Source organism: Vanrija pseudolonga, chromosome 3 (genome assembly GCF_020906515.1).
Source record: "Vanrija pseudolonga chromosome 3, complete sequence".
Lineage (NCBI taxonomy): Eukaryota > Fungi > Basidiomycota > Tremellomycetes > Trichosporonales > Trichosporonaceae > Vanrija > Vanrija pseudolonga.
Genome location: NC_085851.1, coordinates 66,279 through 79,433, shown reverse-complemented (window position 1 = coordinate 79,433; position 13,155 = coordinate 66,279). Strand labels below are relative to the sequence as shown.

At 59.9% G+C, this 13,155-nt stretch overlaps 8 protein-coding genes across 9 annotated transcripts; 7 read left to right on the top strand and 1 right to left on the bottom strand.

Annotated features, from left to right (window-relative positions):
* Positions 1–43: 43 nt before the first annotated feature.
* Positions 44–4,330, top strand: SPBC1271.10c_2 (putative MFS-type transporterc; the record flags this gene model as incomplete). 2 transcript variants are annotated; one of them, XM_062770078.1, is made up of 8 exons in its annotated part: positions 116–164; positions 203–266; positions 321–346; positions 538–1,378; positions 1,793–1,879; positions 1,912–2,340; positions 2,597–3,125; positions 3,263–4,330. In XM_062770078.1, 8 exons carry the CDS (start codon positions 116–118, stop codon positions 4,328–4,330), a joined length of 3,093 nt encoding a protein of 1,030 aa, XP_062626063.1. The 2 variants fall into 2 exon arrangements, with proteins under 2 accessions (XP_062626062.1, XP_062626063.1); XM_062770079.1 differs by having other exon boundaries at positions 44–160; positions 203–286; positions 383–1,879.
* A 134-nt stretch (positions 4,331–4,464) lies between these two features.
* On the bottom strand, positions 4,465–4,826 carry LOC62_03G003543 (uncharacterized protein; the record flags this gene model as incomplete). The annotated part of the gene is made up of 2 exons (XM_062770077.1): positions 4,465–4,655; positions 4,694–4,826. 2 exons carry the CDS (start codon positions 4,824–4,826, stop codon positions 4,465–4,467), a joined length of 324 nt encoding a protein of 107 aa, XP_062626061.1.
* A 498-nt stretch (positions 4,827–5,324) lies between these two features.
* LOC62_03G003542 (uncharacterized protein) lies at positions 5,325–5,664 on the top strand (the record flags this gene model as incomplete). Its single annotated transcript, XM_062770076.1, has 2 exons — positions 5,325–5,481; positions 5,528–5,664. The coding sequence occupies 2 exons, from the start codon at positions 5,325–5,327 to the stop codon at positions 5,662–5,664; spliced, it is 294 nt and encodes a 97-aa protein (XP_062626060.1).
* A 516-nt stretch (positions 5,665–6,180) lies between these two features.
* On the top strand, positions 6,181–6,557 carry LOC62_03G003541 (uncharacterized protein; the record flags this gene model as incomplete). The annotated part of the gene is made up of 2 exons (XM_062770075.1): positions 6,181–6,295; positions 6,385–6,557. 2 exons carry the CDS (start codon positions 6,181–6,183, stop codon positions 6,555–6,557), a joined length of 288 nt encoding a protein of 95 aa, XP_062626059.1.
* Positions 6,558–7,400: 843 nt separating this feature from the next.
* On the top strand, positions 7,401–8,130 carry LOC62_03G003540 (uncharacterized protein; the record flags this gene model as incomplete). Its single annotated transcript, XM_062770074.1, has 3 exons — positions 7,401–7,427; positions 7,463–7,627; positions 7,666–8,130. 3 exons carry the CDS (start codon positions 7,401–7,403, stop codon positions 8,128–8,130), a joined length of 657 nt encoding a protein of 218 aa, XP_062626058.1.
* A 290-nt stretch (positions 8,131–8,420) lies between these two features.
* On the top strand, positions 8,421–8,825 carry LOC62_03G003539 (uncharacterized protein; the record flags this gene model as incomplete). The annotated part of the gene is made up of 2 exons (XM_062770073.1): positions 8,421–8,483; positions 8,520–8,825. The coding sequence occupies 2 exons, from the start codon at positions 8,421–8,423 to the stop codon at positions 8,823–8,825; spliced, it is 369 nt and encodes a 122-aa protein (XP_062626057.1).
* Positions 8,826–9,315: 490 nt separating this feature from the next.
* On the top strand, positions 9,316–9,697 carry LOC62_03G003538 (uncharacterized protein; the record flags this gene model as incomplete). The annotated part of the gene is made up of 2 exons (XM_062770072.1): positions 9,316–9,375; positions 9,413–9,697. 2 exons carry the CDS (start codon positions 9,316–9,318, stop codon positions 9,695–9,697), a joined length of 345 nt encoding a protein of 114 aa, XP_062626056.1.
* Positions 9,698–11,268: 1,571 nt separating this feature from the next.
* LOC62_03G003537 (uncharacterized protein) lies at positions 11,269–12,354 on the top strand (the record flags this gene model as incomplete). Its single annotated transcript, XM_062770071.1, has 2 exons — positions 11,269–11,521; positions 11,975–12,354. 2 exons carry the CDS (start codon positions 11,269–11,271, stop codon positions 12,352–12,354), a joined length of 633 nt encoding a protein of 210 aa, XP_062626055.1.
* Between the last annotated feature and the right edge of the window lie 801 nt (positions 12,355–13,155).

Sequence of the window (13,155 nt, the reverse complement as noted above, 5' to 3'; positions counted from 1 at the left end):
CCTCGCCACCCTGCACAGCGCACGGCTCCATCACCAACAACATCCTCGATCCTCGTCAACTTAACTAGACTGCGCGGCCTTGCGGCCTCGTCAAGGCCCACATCTCTCTCCCACCATGGGCGCAGCAAAGACGGCGTGTCTCCCTTGTCGCAAGGTCAAGGTAGGTGGGGCTCCCGCGGACTTCAGAGCTGATAACGCGCAGCTCAAATGCTATCGCCTCGACCAGGGTCCGAGCTGTATCCGGTGTATGGACAACGATCTGGCGTGTGAGGTCGTACCACGGAGGGTAGGCTCTACAGTGGAGCTCAGCTGACTGGTAGCTGGGACGCCAGCCGGGATCCAAAAAGTGAGCAGCGAGCGCGTGCACCACCTGACCTCGCAGCCGGCCAAAGGTGTCAACGTCTTCGTCTCCTCCGCAACGGATAGACGCGATACCCCGAGGTGCTGTGCAAAGAGGTGCTGTGCGCCAAGGTACGGCGCCATACCCCTCCCGGCTGTCCACGTTGGCTCCCCGTACCGCGGACCACGCGACGCCAGGCTCGGACACGACGGACCCAGTGGAGGGCGGGGGTGATGGCCCTGGGACGTCATTCGGCCTGCTCAACGTGCTCGCCAGCGTCGCCAACGACCAGTCAAAGACTGCTACCATGCCAACCCCACCGGGGCCAACGTCTCAGCCGTTTGACCGTGCGTCATTTCTTGCCGAGTTCCGCACCGCGGCCAACTCGCTGGACCCCGACCCGTATGGCGGCGTCGCTGTGCTTGAGGAGGGATTGGGCGAGCTGTACAAGTGCGAGCCATTCGACTGCTCAGGCGGGGACGTTGTCAACGCCCGCATCGACCAGCCGCGACTCGACGTCGGGGAGGGGTACGATGTTGTCTCGTCGGGCATCGTGACCGAGGACGAAGTTCAGAGTCTCATGGCCATCTACTGGGATCGGATCGAGCCCGTCGGGCGCGTCCTCGATCCCACGATTCACACCATCGAGTTCATCACGGCCAAGTCGGCGACACTGATGTCCGTCGTGCTCATGATCACGGCACAGAGTCTACCGGTGTCGGAACATGCCAACTCGCTCGTGTCCCGCCTCGACGCACACGTCGAGCACTTGCTGGCGCAGACGGATCGGCACGGGTTCCAGTCGATCGAGATTTGCCAGGCCCTTACCCTCCTGTGCCTTTTCATTGGGGGCCATCAGCTCAACCGCACATGGGGTTTGACTGCCAAGTCCATCGCCATGGCCATTGAGCTCAGGCTGGACGCCTCTCCCCCACCAGTCTGGGCGCTCGCTTCGTCGCCGCATCACCAGGCAACGCCAGCCGCCCTCCAGCGCAACGTCGAGCGATTGTGGATACTGCTTGTGGATTGGGACCGGGCGTGCGCGTTCATTCGAGCCCGCCGGCCGATGATACACGACCCGCCGAATGTCATTCCAGCTAGGCTCGTCGAGTGGTGCCGTAGCCCCGAGGCAATACCCTCGGACCCAGCAACGGCGGGGACTTGTTCTTTGCTCCAGGTCGTGCTGCGGCTGCAATTCGACGCCAAGCGGCAGCTGGTCCAGCTACCATCAGGCTCAGAGTTTGCGTTTGAATCCCACCACTCCGCCATCAACGCCGCGCTCGACTCATGGCAAGACACGTGGTTCCCGCTCTTGCCCGTGGAGGACCAGCACAGAGTCGCCTTGGACATCGAGTGCATGCGCCTCGTGCTACTCATGATGCCGTTCGAGTATGGGCAGGCGAAGGGATGGCCAACACCCGCGACGGCATCAGGGCGAGATGCCTGCCTCAGCACTGCTCTCAACATTCTCACGAGGGCTATGCCAATCTTTGCCGGGAGCGACCCAGTGCTCAAAGTCACGAGCTTGTACACTTACAGGTGAGTATGACCATTATCCTCGCTGACCCCAGGTACTACCGCATCGCATACGCCGGCTTCAGAACAATGCGTCTGATCTGCACAGCACCAGGGGACCGAAACAAGGACATCTATCTCCTGAGCATCATCGCTGCCCTCGCTCGGCGGTTGGTCGACCTTCGCCTCCATGCGAACTTTGCGAGCATCACAGTCGTGCTCGGTCGGGGACTGTTGCACGATGCTCGCGTAGCCGCGCAGTCTCGCCTTGCGCCGGCCGACACAGGTATCTCCTCAGACTCCATCCTCGAGTTCGTTGTTGATGGGGCCGGGCCCCTCGACCCAGCAAACGGGTCAGGGATCCTCGCAGATTACTCTGGCTGGTCGATGGCTGCGCTGCCCATGTTCCCTGGCCTCAGTGAGGGTATCTTTGGGATGTGGGACCCCGAGGCAGATAACTGGGATCGAGTGGGGACGGCAGGTTGGTGAGAGCCGCGAGCGAGCCGCAGAGCCGTGTTGTAGCAGCATAACTGTATCCTATCCTTTGTTGTTGAATGCACGGGTCGCAAGTCTCGGCTATCACTGATTGGTGTGTCGGAGTTCAACCACGTCGGAGTCCAAACCAACCAGCCCTGTTTTTGACTCGGGAACCGCGCCACCCGTATCTCCTCCCATCGCGTCCCCTTGCCGTTGTCAACTTACATATAAGGACCACAGATGGAGCCCACCGGGACCCCACAGCATCTCAACTTGTTCAGCAATGGCCGACACACTTGCAGACGACCTGACAGTCCCCGGGACGGTAGTCATCCTGGACCAAGTCGCGGGCGACGACCTCCCCAGTAAGAACTTCACGCTCGTGCCCACGCCCTCAGCAGACCCGAACGACCCGCTCAACTGGTCAAAGGGGCGCAAGTGGCTCTCGCTCCTCTGCCTCAACCTGTGGATCCTCGCCGTGTTCACCGTCGTCGGGTGCCTGTACCCTATTTATGGCCCGCTGAGCGACACGACCGGCCTCTCGCTGGACAACATCAACGCGGGCGTTGGCTACCTCTACTTCGCCGCGGCGGTGTTTGCCCTCTTCACCCTGCCGCTGCAGATCGCAATAGGATACCGACCTGTATTCATTGCCACGTGCCTCGGCGTCTGCATATTCCCCTTTGCACTAAGCCAAGTCAAGAACAACGGGCAATACATCGGCCTTTGTGTCCTCAATGCTTTGTTCGTCTCGCCGGTCTTTGTCAGTCCCGAGACGGTCCTTTGTAATGTAGTAAGTTCGACTTCGTTGGACCCAGCTGACGCCTGTTCTTCTACCACGAACGGGCCTTCCCCTTTGGCATCTATGTGGCCGTTCTCTATGGCGGCATCCTGTTCGCCCCTGCCGTGTCCGGCTACATCTACACCAAGTTCGGTATGAACGGTCCGACCTACTTTGCTGGTGGCTTCGCCGTCCTGGTCGCCATCTTCCTCTTCTTCTTCATGGAGGAGACAAAGTTCCACCGACCAGTCCCAAGCTCTGGCCCGGTCGAAGTGCTCACCTCGGACAACAAGGCCCTGTCTGCGTCCCCATATGCACCCGATACGAAGGATGCGGCCTTGACGGAGGTGAAGCCGGCCGACACCAAAGAGGTCCCCCCAGCTACGACCGCCGCAACACACTCGGATGACCGCTACTCAATACCATGGCCAGGTATCCGGCCGTTCCAGCGTTTCGCAGTGTCACCGCACGCGGTCGGCATTCTCTGGCGCGGTGCCGCTCAATCAGTTGCACTGCTCCGCCTGCCAATCGTGCTCTGGTGCGGACTGGTAATGGGCACTCAGCAAATCTTCTACAACACAATGGCGGCCCTCAGCAGCGGAGTCCTCTCGGCCGAACCGTACAACATGCAGCCGAACGCCGTGGGCCTTACATTCATCTCGCCACTCTTGGCTATCGTCCCTGGTGCCGTTCTCGGAGGGTGGCTGAGCGACCGCCTGACTGTCATCATGGCTCGGAGGAACGGCGGTGTATCCGAGGCGGAGCACAAGCTGTGGCTTTTCATCGTACCGACCATTGTCTGTCCCATTGGCATCCTGATGATGGGCCTCGGCCCCTACTACGGAGCACACTGGATGGTCTTTGTGATTGGCGAGTTCTTCCTCACTGTAGCTGGCCCCCTCGCCACTCTGAACGGCATGACCTACGCGTTCGACTGCTTCCATCCTATCCATCCCAAGGCGAAGGAGGGCCCAACAGCAGAGGTGCAGGCTGCTGCCCCTTACATCCTCGCCGCGATGCTCCTCGGCATGGCAATGACATTCTCTTTCAACTACAGCATCACGGCGTGGGCTTTCAACTGGGGCCTTAGGAACTGGGCAATCTCGGCCGCGCTTATCGGCACTGTCGCCAACAGTACTGCATTCGTCATGATTCGTTATGGAAAGAAACTGAGGAAAGGTGGGGCCGGGTACTACGAGAAGGTTGTCAATATTTGAGGGGCTGGCGACTCGTGAGGGCGAGGTCGACGTGAAGGAAGAGATGCAAAGGTATAATGTGTGAGTTTTGGCTGGCATCTATGATGACACTCGAGCACGGCGGAACACGTTGCAGTTGATGGAGTTCTTGACGCTCAAAACGCGCCGCGGAGGTATGCCTCATAGTTGGAGATCTGCTGGAACTCTTCAAACGCAATCTCGCCAACTTGCCACTCGCGCACGGCCCTTAAGGCGGAGACCAAGTCGGCAGCGACTTCCTCCCCCTCTCCGAAACGGCGGAGGAAATTCATGAACCCGTCGTCGGTGATGTCGGTGACGTCGATGACTGGCTGTGAGCTGGGCTGGTCCCGCGTTTGAACTTACACTCCCAGCAGTAGGGCTTCTCGTCTTGGATGCAGGTCCGACACATGAACTGAGGATGTGGCTCCTCTGCGCACATGCTCTGGATCCACCTGGAGATAGTGGGGTAGTAGCGGCATTCACCGAAGCGGGTCATGATTGCTGTTGGCTTGAGCTGAGGTGAGTTCGGTGGGCCTTGGGATGGTTGGAGAAATGGTTGTACCGCCCGCCGTGGATAGCTACTTATCACCTCCAGCCTGGCCCAGACGAGGTTGCATCACAAGACCCAGTGATGGGTTTGACACAGCGCAGGATGAGGACAGACGACCGTCCATTACACTCCCTTGAGCCACAAACATTGTGATGGGGCGCGCTGACGACGACTGCCACAAGACACCACTGGAGCTGATGGACGGCTGCCGAGGTCCGAGTTGGTCGATCTGATTGATGGACACCCACGCCCTGTGGTCATACGTGGTGTCATCACAGGTAACGTGGTTGTGTGGGCGAGGTGCGAGCTGGGGCGGGGGTGTGTTTGTGACACCGACGCCTCTGCAATGATTCCCCCTCGCGCCGGTCTCCCTCTTTCTCCTAATAGCTGCCAAGAATCCACTCTTTCACTCTCAACCATTTCATACACTACCAAACCAACACAATGAGCAACGACCTCTACTTCATGGCTAGCTACGACAGCCCGTACCCGGAGCTCACCGAGGTCGTCGAGTGGCTCACGTGCTACCGCACTCGCCAGTACAACGAGTTCTTCATGTGCGAGGACTGCCTGGAGAACGGCCGCTCCGAGTGCCTGCACTGTGAGTCGCTCGGGAGAACCCAAGCCAGAGCTGACAAGCCGTCCAGGGTGCGACATCACCGGCTACACGGAGGCGCAGTTCTTCGCTCACTGCATCTACCTTGGCCGCGGCCGCGTGCAGGCGGAGCGCGACTGCACGACCTTCCGCTTCGTTCAGACCTATCAGTGGCGCTACATGGAGTGATTCCCCTCAGTCCTGTGTCTAGCGCGAGTGTGGCCTGGGGCGTGGTGTTTAGAATGAGAATGATGCAAAGTGTTTAGGCGATTCCTTGGATATCGGTGGGTGTGTGAGCTGATGGGACGCGATTGGATGGAAGCTGGGCCGGGTTGGAGTCGGGGACCATGGCTCGCAAGCGAGTGAGGTAGCATGGGCCATTCGCGAACGTTCTCCGCAGAGGACGACGGCATGTCTTATCGCATCCTGCTGCCGTTCAAGCCGCTACAAGCTTGTGTGGCGCGTGGGGATCCGTGCAGCCACGTGTTGTGGCGCGAAGTGTCAAGAGGTGGTGTCGTGTGACCCGTGTTGCCTTCGCGACCTCGTCAATCGTAGCTCATGTTGTTCTCCATCAATGCACTCCATCACCATCACCCACCCACCCCCCATCACCAAACCAATCCCTTCCTCTCGTCTGTCTACTTAACTCGGGCCAAACCCCCCTCAACGAGCAGCTCTCCACCACTCTCATCATCGACCAACAGAATGAGTCACAACAACCAGTCGACCGACCCCGTGGCGAGACCTTGCCGCGACATGGCGGCAGTCGTGGCTTGGTTCGAGGACTACCGCACCACGAACCACAACCCCCAGTACACGTGTAAGGCCTGGATATGCCAGAGGAAGGGAAACAAGTGCCGTCATTATCAGTTGTTCGCTTTCCGACCGGCCTGGTAGCTGACGACACAGTCATCGACATCACCGGCTACACCCTAGGGCGGTTCGTCGAGCACATGTTCGCGACGGGCTGCACCCGCGAGCAGATTGCGTGCTACGTGGACCTGTTTGTCAACATTAAGTATTATCAGTGTTACCTTCAGTCCCGCCCTTTCCTTCAGGCCTTCTATCGTGTGTCCCAATGAGTCCAGCAGTCTGCTGCTCCCCAAGTGTCCGTAGACGAATGCAGAAAGTGATCCAGTGTGTAGAGTAAGTCAATAACAAACGTCGGTAGCCAAACTATATCCAACTGCCTGGCGCATTTGGTGCCGCGGAGCGTGGTGGTGACGGACAGCTGCGGGATCAAATCCGTGTGTGCACTGTGACCGCGCCGACATGATTTTCTATGCACCACACAGGGCCTCCCTCTGGTCTTGTGCGTTTCCAGTGTGCTTGTTTCTGGCCGGTACGTATGTGAAAATTGTCGGGAACCATGCTGGGCAACAGTTAACGGGTACGAAGGCGGTTTACTGGCCGGAAGACCGGCGGCCGCGGGAAACCGAGTGGATGTGGCGCTGTGTCGTCCGTCGGCACACACCTCATCTCGCTATCACGGGCCATCCTGTCCCATCCAAATCAACTGTAGATAATGAGCACTCTCTTGGCGTACCATGATCCCAAGCCGACGGTCCGGGGTCGGTAAATTCCTCGTCATCTGGGAATACACCGACAGTCCCTTTCGCAGACGCTCAGCCACATCGCACTTCACACCATCTTCATCCCCCCATCTACACTCAATCTTCTTGTGTTTCCCGACGTTAGCATGACCAATGCTATGCTAACCCCAAGGCCGAGATTGGGATGGCAGACGGTGTGTGTGCTATCCGTCCCTCGCCAGCGACGAGATCGTGGGAACGACGACTGCTGCAGCGTCCTTTTAATGCTCACCGCGCTGGCAGTCGGACAGCCCACCAAACGTCCCTCGCAGCTCAACCCAGCCCGCCCCAGCTACCACCCACTCGACACCTACCTCACATTCAACCTACACAATGGGAAACATCCTCTCGTGCTTCCCCGTAGGTCTGCCCGGCCGTCGTGTCTGACCAACCAGTTGTTCCCCGCTTTCGCTCCCTTCACCCTCTCTCACCGCCCCAAGCCGACCCTCCGCGAGCTCGTCGCCAACCCTGAGACCTGCCCCGGCGTGCACGGGATCAACCACGCGCACACCCACACGGAGGGCCACCACTCGGTCAGCAGCCTGAGGTGCTGCTGCAAGGTCCGTAGTCTCCTCCGGTGCGGTGCTCATCCCCCCAGGACCTCCCGGCTCACCTCGACTTCGACGACGCCCCCGTCGGCGCCGGGGTGCAGTGGGACTTCCTCCTCCGCCGCTCCCCGACTCGCCCCAACCGCGACACTTTCGAATACCAGGCCTCCCAGTACACCACCTACGAGCCCAAGGACGAGGGCACTATCCGAGCCGAAGACCACTACCAGGAAATCTTCGAGGTCCACCGCTCGGCGTTGTACAGTCACCTCCTGGAGCACCGGTTGACCTGTACGGCACACCGTGTTCACCAGGAAGGGAGTCTGGAGGGGGGAGGGGTCTCGACCGAAGAGGGCTACACGGGGAGGGACGGGGGAGAGTCGGAGGTGGCAGAGCACGATCCCGAGTACTGGGACACGGCCATCGTCGTCGCTGGCGGACCCCGGAGGCGAGTCATGCTCACCCGGAGGCCTCCGGGGGGGTTCCAACCACGGCACGGTGCAGAGTACTGGTAGTGGGGTGGAAACGGGATCTTTATAGACCGAGGAATGTCATTGTTGTACTGTTGCACCGCTGCTGCGTTTGCCTTTTGGGCCCCGCCTCCACTCTGACACCTTGGCTCCTTTGGTGTGCCAAGTGACCTCTCACGGCCGTCACCGGGCGAGTGATGGTGGGCTACGACATGCGTGCTCGTCACAATGTTTGTGCCATTGACAAGATCGAGCGCTGACTCCATCACCTCATGACAGTGAGTATATAAAGCAGCACGCCAAGATCTTTCCTTTCTTTCACACACACCACCAAGATGGGTAACATTCTGTCCAAGGTCTCGTCGAGCGCTATCGTGCTTTTCAAGCGCCACACAGGAGTGAGTCGCCTGGGCCAACAGCAACGCTGACTGCAGCACGCCAAGTCACCCGACCACCCGTACGAGGAGCTTCCCTCCGAGATCTACGAATCGCCCCCCACCTCGCCTGTCAGAACACCCGATGATCTTGTGTCGTTCGACAGCCCGTACGACGAGCTGTACTGGGAGCCATCCACGCCTCCCCTCACCAGCAAGCCGACCATCCGCTGGGTCCCACCCACGACGTACCGGCACGAAGTGCTTCCGTTTGAGGACGGACTGCCACTTGGCCGTGTCGTCAACGGCGTGCGGATCACTGAGCCCCGCCCCATCGACTTGCTGCATCACTTTTACTCGAAGTAACGGCGGGAACCAGAGAATGCCGCGCAGTCACCGTGACGGCAAACACAGTGCGTGTGGGGGTGATGAGCCAACGCTCAGTGAGGCAAACTTCATTTGAGCAATGGTAGTGCACCTCCACAACAACGACTTCAAAGGTGAAGTCGCCAGTGCCACACAGTAGTAAAATGCAGGATGCCCGGTGCACTTCCCAGCCACGCACACCGCCGCAGGGATTTTTCCCACTGACCCCCGTTCTGTCCTGAGGGGCGGGGCATGTGTATGGTCGTCCAAGCGCCTGTTCTCAACGGCGCCGCAGGTGGAAATGTGCATGGCGGCGTGTTATGTGTGTGTGGCGGCGTGGGAGGCGTGTGTGCGCGTGTATTCTGCTCCCGCCTGCACCCAACACAAGGCAAACACCCACACCACTCCCGCCTCAAGTCTCTGATGGAACGACATTCGAACATTCTCTCATCCAAACAACTACTCACCTCACCTTTCCATCACCGTCACAATGGGCAACACCTGGCTCAAGTTCAAGGCGCGCACCAGCCTCTTTCTCGACGGCAACGAGGTGAACGCCTCCTCTCTGCTCCGCTGACGATGACTAGTACAAGATCCCCCGCAAAATCCGCAAGCAGCAGCATCAGAAGATGTTCTCGCACCTGCGCACAATCGAGCATATCGTCAAGCCCCTCGAGCCCGAGGCACGCGCCGTCCTCGTAGCCCGCGTCAAGACTTTCTGCCTCTGCCGCGAGATGGCCCACATCATCGCCACGGGTGCCGACGGCGAGTTCCAAGTGCTCGCGCGTATCATCGCCCAGTACACCGCCGAGCAGGTGTGGGTGACCAAGTTTGACGACGTCGGGTCGTTGTCGTCGTTTGATATGTGGTAGACGGGGCGGTCCGACGCCGCAGTAGCATGATGGCGTGCATCTTGGGGGTCCATCTAGACACTGGAATGTATCGGAGTGGTGTAGGTGCATTGAACGTTGGTCAGCGTTGTGTTGTTCGCCGTTGCACCAACCGCCGCCATCGCCGTTGTGGCCCCGCTCGCACCTGCGGGATCGGCGCGCGGCGCCAACTGCTGCCACATGGTGATATTTGCTCCCGTCGTCACTGAACCGCTCGTTGCCTCCTGAGCTCCTGACACACACCCATCCATCCTTGCCATCCGTCGGCGACGGCGACCGCAACGCGAACTGCAGCACCGACATCCATCCTTGAGCCCTATGGCAGCATAGAATAGCGCAGGTGGCTACTGTCCGCCCAGGGCATAGTGAGGCGGCCTACTTGGCCCTCACAACCCCGGCAGGCCTCGCAGTCGCGTCGCGCACACCGTGTGCTCCTCCGCCCTGCCACCCACCCTCTCCCTTCTAGACAATCCGGTCTCTGCCGCTTCACCTGAAGAAGCAATGATTGCTGCTGCATTTGGTTCCTCTGCTGAAACGACGGCGCGACGGATCAGCGCGGCGTTGCGCCATATCGCCATGCGGTTTGCACACGCCGTTGTTCGCTCGCCACCGAGGACCGCCAGCCGCGCTGGGCACCTGGGCGCACCATGTCTTCTCCTTATGCACTCCTCCTCCTCGAGTGCCATGGATGTCGTTTGGGCTGGAGACGTTGTCGCCTTGATGTAGGATGTCAGCCACGCAGCCGCCCCCTTGCAAAGAGTGGCGTCTGGCTGGCTGGCTGGCGGAGGGGGGGTCTGTGCGCCCTCCGCCGCCGCGCGTCATTTCCGCCCCTCCACCCACCCACCCACGGCAACACAACTTGATCTTCCTTCCTCCAACTCTCTTCCCTTCACTCACTCGTTCCGCTCCTCTTTCACTCGTCACAACAATGGCACGCCGAAAGCAGAGGCTGTCAATGACGGCGGGCAACCATGGCCCACCAAGGCCGAGGGCAGGGCTATCACCGGATGGCCCCCGAGTCAGGCGGATCATTGTCGACAAACCGCCTTCCCGACGCCGTCGAAGTGGGTCTTCCCCGCCCTGCTCAAACCCCGACAGTCCACCTCCAGGCGGATGGCCCCCTCCGCCCCCACCTCCTCAGTGGCTCGCCGGTGAGTGCTGTCTATTGCTGCCCTTGTTGACCAAGAGACCCGGTGACATGGTTTGACGAGCTTGAGGTCATCTATGCCCGAAAAAAGCTTGAAGCTGCCACTGCAGGAGCGGCGGCGGCACCTGGAGCGGCAGCTACGGCGTCGTCTTCTTCCGCCTCTTCCTCGATACCGGCATCAGTGCGCTCCGAGACCTTGCTTGAGGGCTCTTCCTCGGCCTGGCTGAAGCGAAGGCGTAGCCCGTCACCTGGCGTCCAAGACGACAACGGCGACGTGTGCGGAGACTCGTTGTCCACGGGCTACGCTGGCGTATCGGAGTCTGAAGAAGACGACGTTTCGTTCCCCAGTCGACGACCTAGGAAGCGTCGCGCGGTCATTCGCTCGCGCTCAGAGTTACGGTCGCCAATGTCAAGCCTATCGCCGCCGCCCTCTCCTTCTCCGACCCCCACCTCCAAGCCGGCACCAGCTTTGGCCGAGGACACCGACTCGGATGAAGACACTCCTTTGGCGGAGAGGCGCATGAGGGCTAGGTCTATGCCAAACAGAGAGCTGCCTATCCCGCTTCCAACCGCACGAGCTCCAGAACTCGCCCGCCGGCAGACCTTCCCTGTCGCGTCCGTGTCGCATGCAAGCTCTCCCTCGGCCGTTGCGAAGCCCAGTAGGCACTCGCCGCCTCCAGATACTCCCTCCAAGGTCAAGAGACAGGCTACAACGGCCCTACCACAAACCTCACTCCCAGCAGTCGAGGAAACACACGCTGGTGATGCTGCCTCTGAAACGGACGAGCAACCTGAAGACGAGGCGCTTCAAGACGAGATCCTTCAAGTTTCTGTCACCCAACATCTGCAAGCCGTCGAAGAAGACCCCGGCGACGCGACAGTCGAGTTAGCCACCACCCTGAAGAATGACACTTTGCCCAGTCCCTTGCTCGACAGTCATGAACTGGGGGAGGCCTCGAGGGAAGTCACTGCTGAGGTAACCAAGGACGACTCGGCCGACACTTCGTCTGTAACCTCCTTCAAACGGGACTCGCCCGACCTAACGTCACTCGAGAACCATCCCACTCTCATCGTCGACGAGGTGGAGGTGTTCAGGGGAGATGAGACCACAGACAACAATGCCGACGTCAACAACGGCAACAACGACAACGAGACCGTCCTTCTCCGAAGCGTAGACGATGCGTTTCAGCATGTTCTGCACGTCAAGGAGCTGCTTTTATCCACCGAGATGGTGAATAAGCCTCTGGCCGGGGCTCAAAAGGCGATCATCGAAGACTTCGAGGACTCTTTCTCTTACGACGACCCGTCTGCCGAAGACAAGCATCTCAAGAAGGTCAAAACGGTCGTCAAAAGGGCAGTCGACCGCCTGCGCGACTTCATTGACCCCAAAGGAGGGGCCGATGTCCCCCACGAGTTCTTCAAGGAGCGAGTGGAGAATGCAAAGTGCGACATCAAGTCCGCCATGTTCCCAGGGTGGGAGAAGTGGGTGTGAGGCGTACTTTGTATGTACATACTGTAATGATGAGAAATGGGGGAGGGCTGGGGTGGGTCTTTGGGTCTGGGACGACTACTTATACCTGGCGGCAGAAGCAAAGGGCGTGCGAATGAGAAGCCTCGTCGGCGGTCCGGGCGGGGGAATCGATGTGGCGCAGCGGGCACTTGAGCTCGGTGCATCGCCTGGTCTGGACCTGCGGGTCGATGGGCAGGAACAATGGCCCCAGCGTTGGGTGGCTCGACGGCCACTGGGCGACATACCTCGGGCGATAGTGGACACCCTTTGGCCGGCAAACGCCGCGGCCAACGCCGAGGCCGAGCGGGCCAATGTCGTCCACTTGGGGTTCACGCCGAGCATCAGCGAGCAGCACCCGAGCTGTTGCCGCCGCAGCTCTTTCGACCTGCTAACAAGCATGCGCTCGTACTCGGCTGGGGCACCGGCTCCGCCAACTCTGATGGCAACGCAGCGGCCGCAGCGGCTTCTATTGCGCCCAATGCCCTCTGTCCACCTCGGTGGCGGTCTGATTGATGCTTTCAAAGTCCATGACGTCATGTTTGTTATTGTCTTGCCTCGTCGTTGCTTTCAATGTCGACGCGCGAGGAGACAAAGGGCGAGATGAGCTGGAGCTGCATGCTCTCCACGCTCAACACGCACCCCATGTCCCTCCAGACAATAAGCTATACCACGACGCGACACGCCAAACTGGGCACCATTCTCATAGCGACGCGCGGCACGGCACTCGCGGCCATCGTCCTCACTGCGACGCGAGCAAGCGCACTCGCCGAGCTGCGAAAGTTG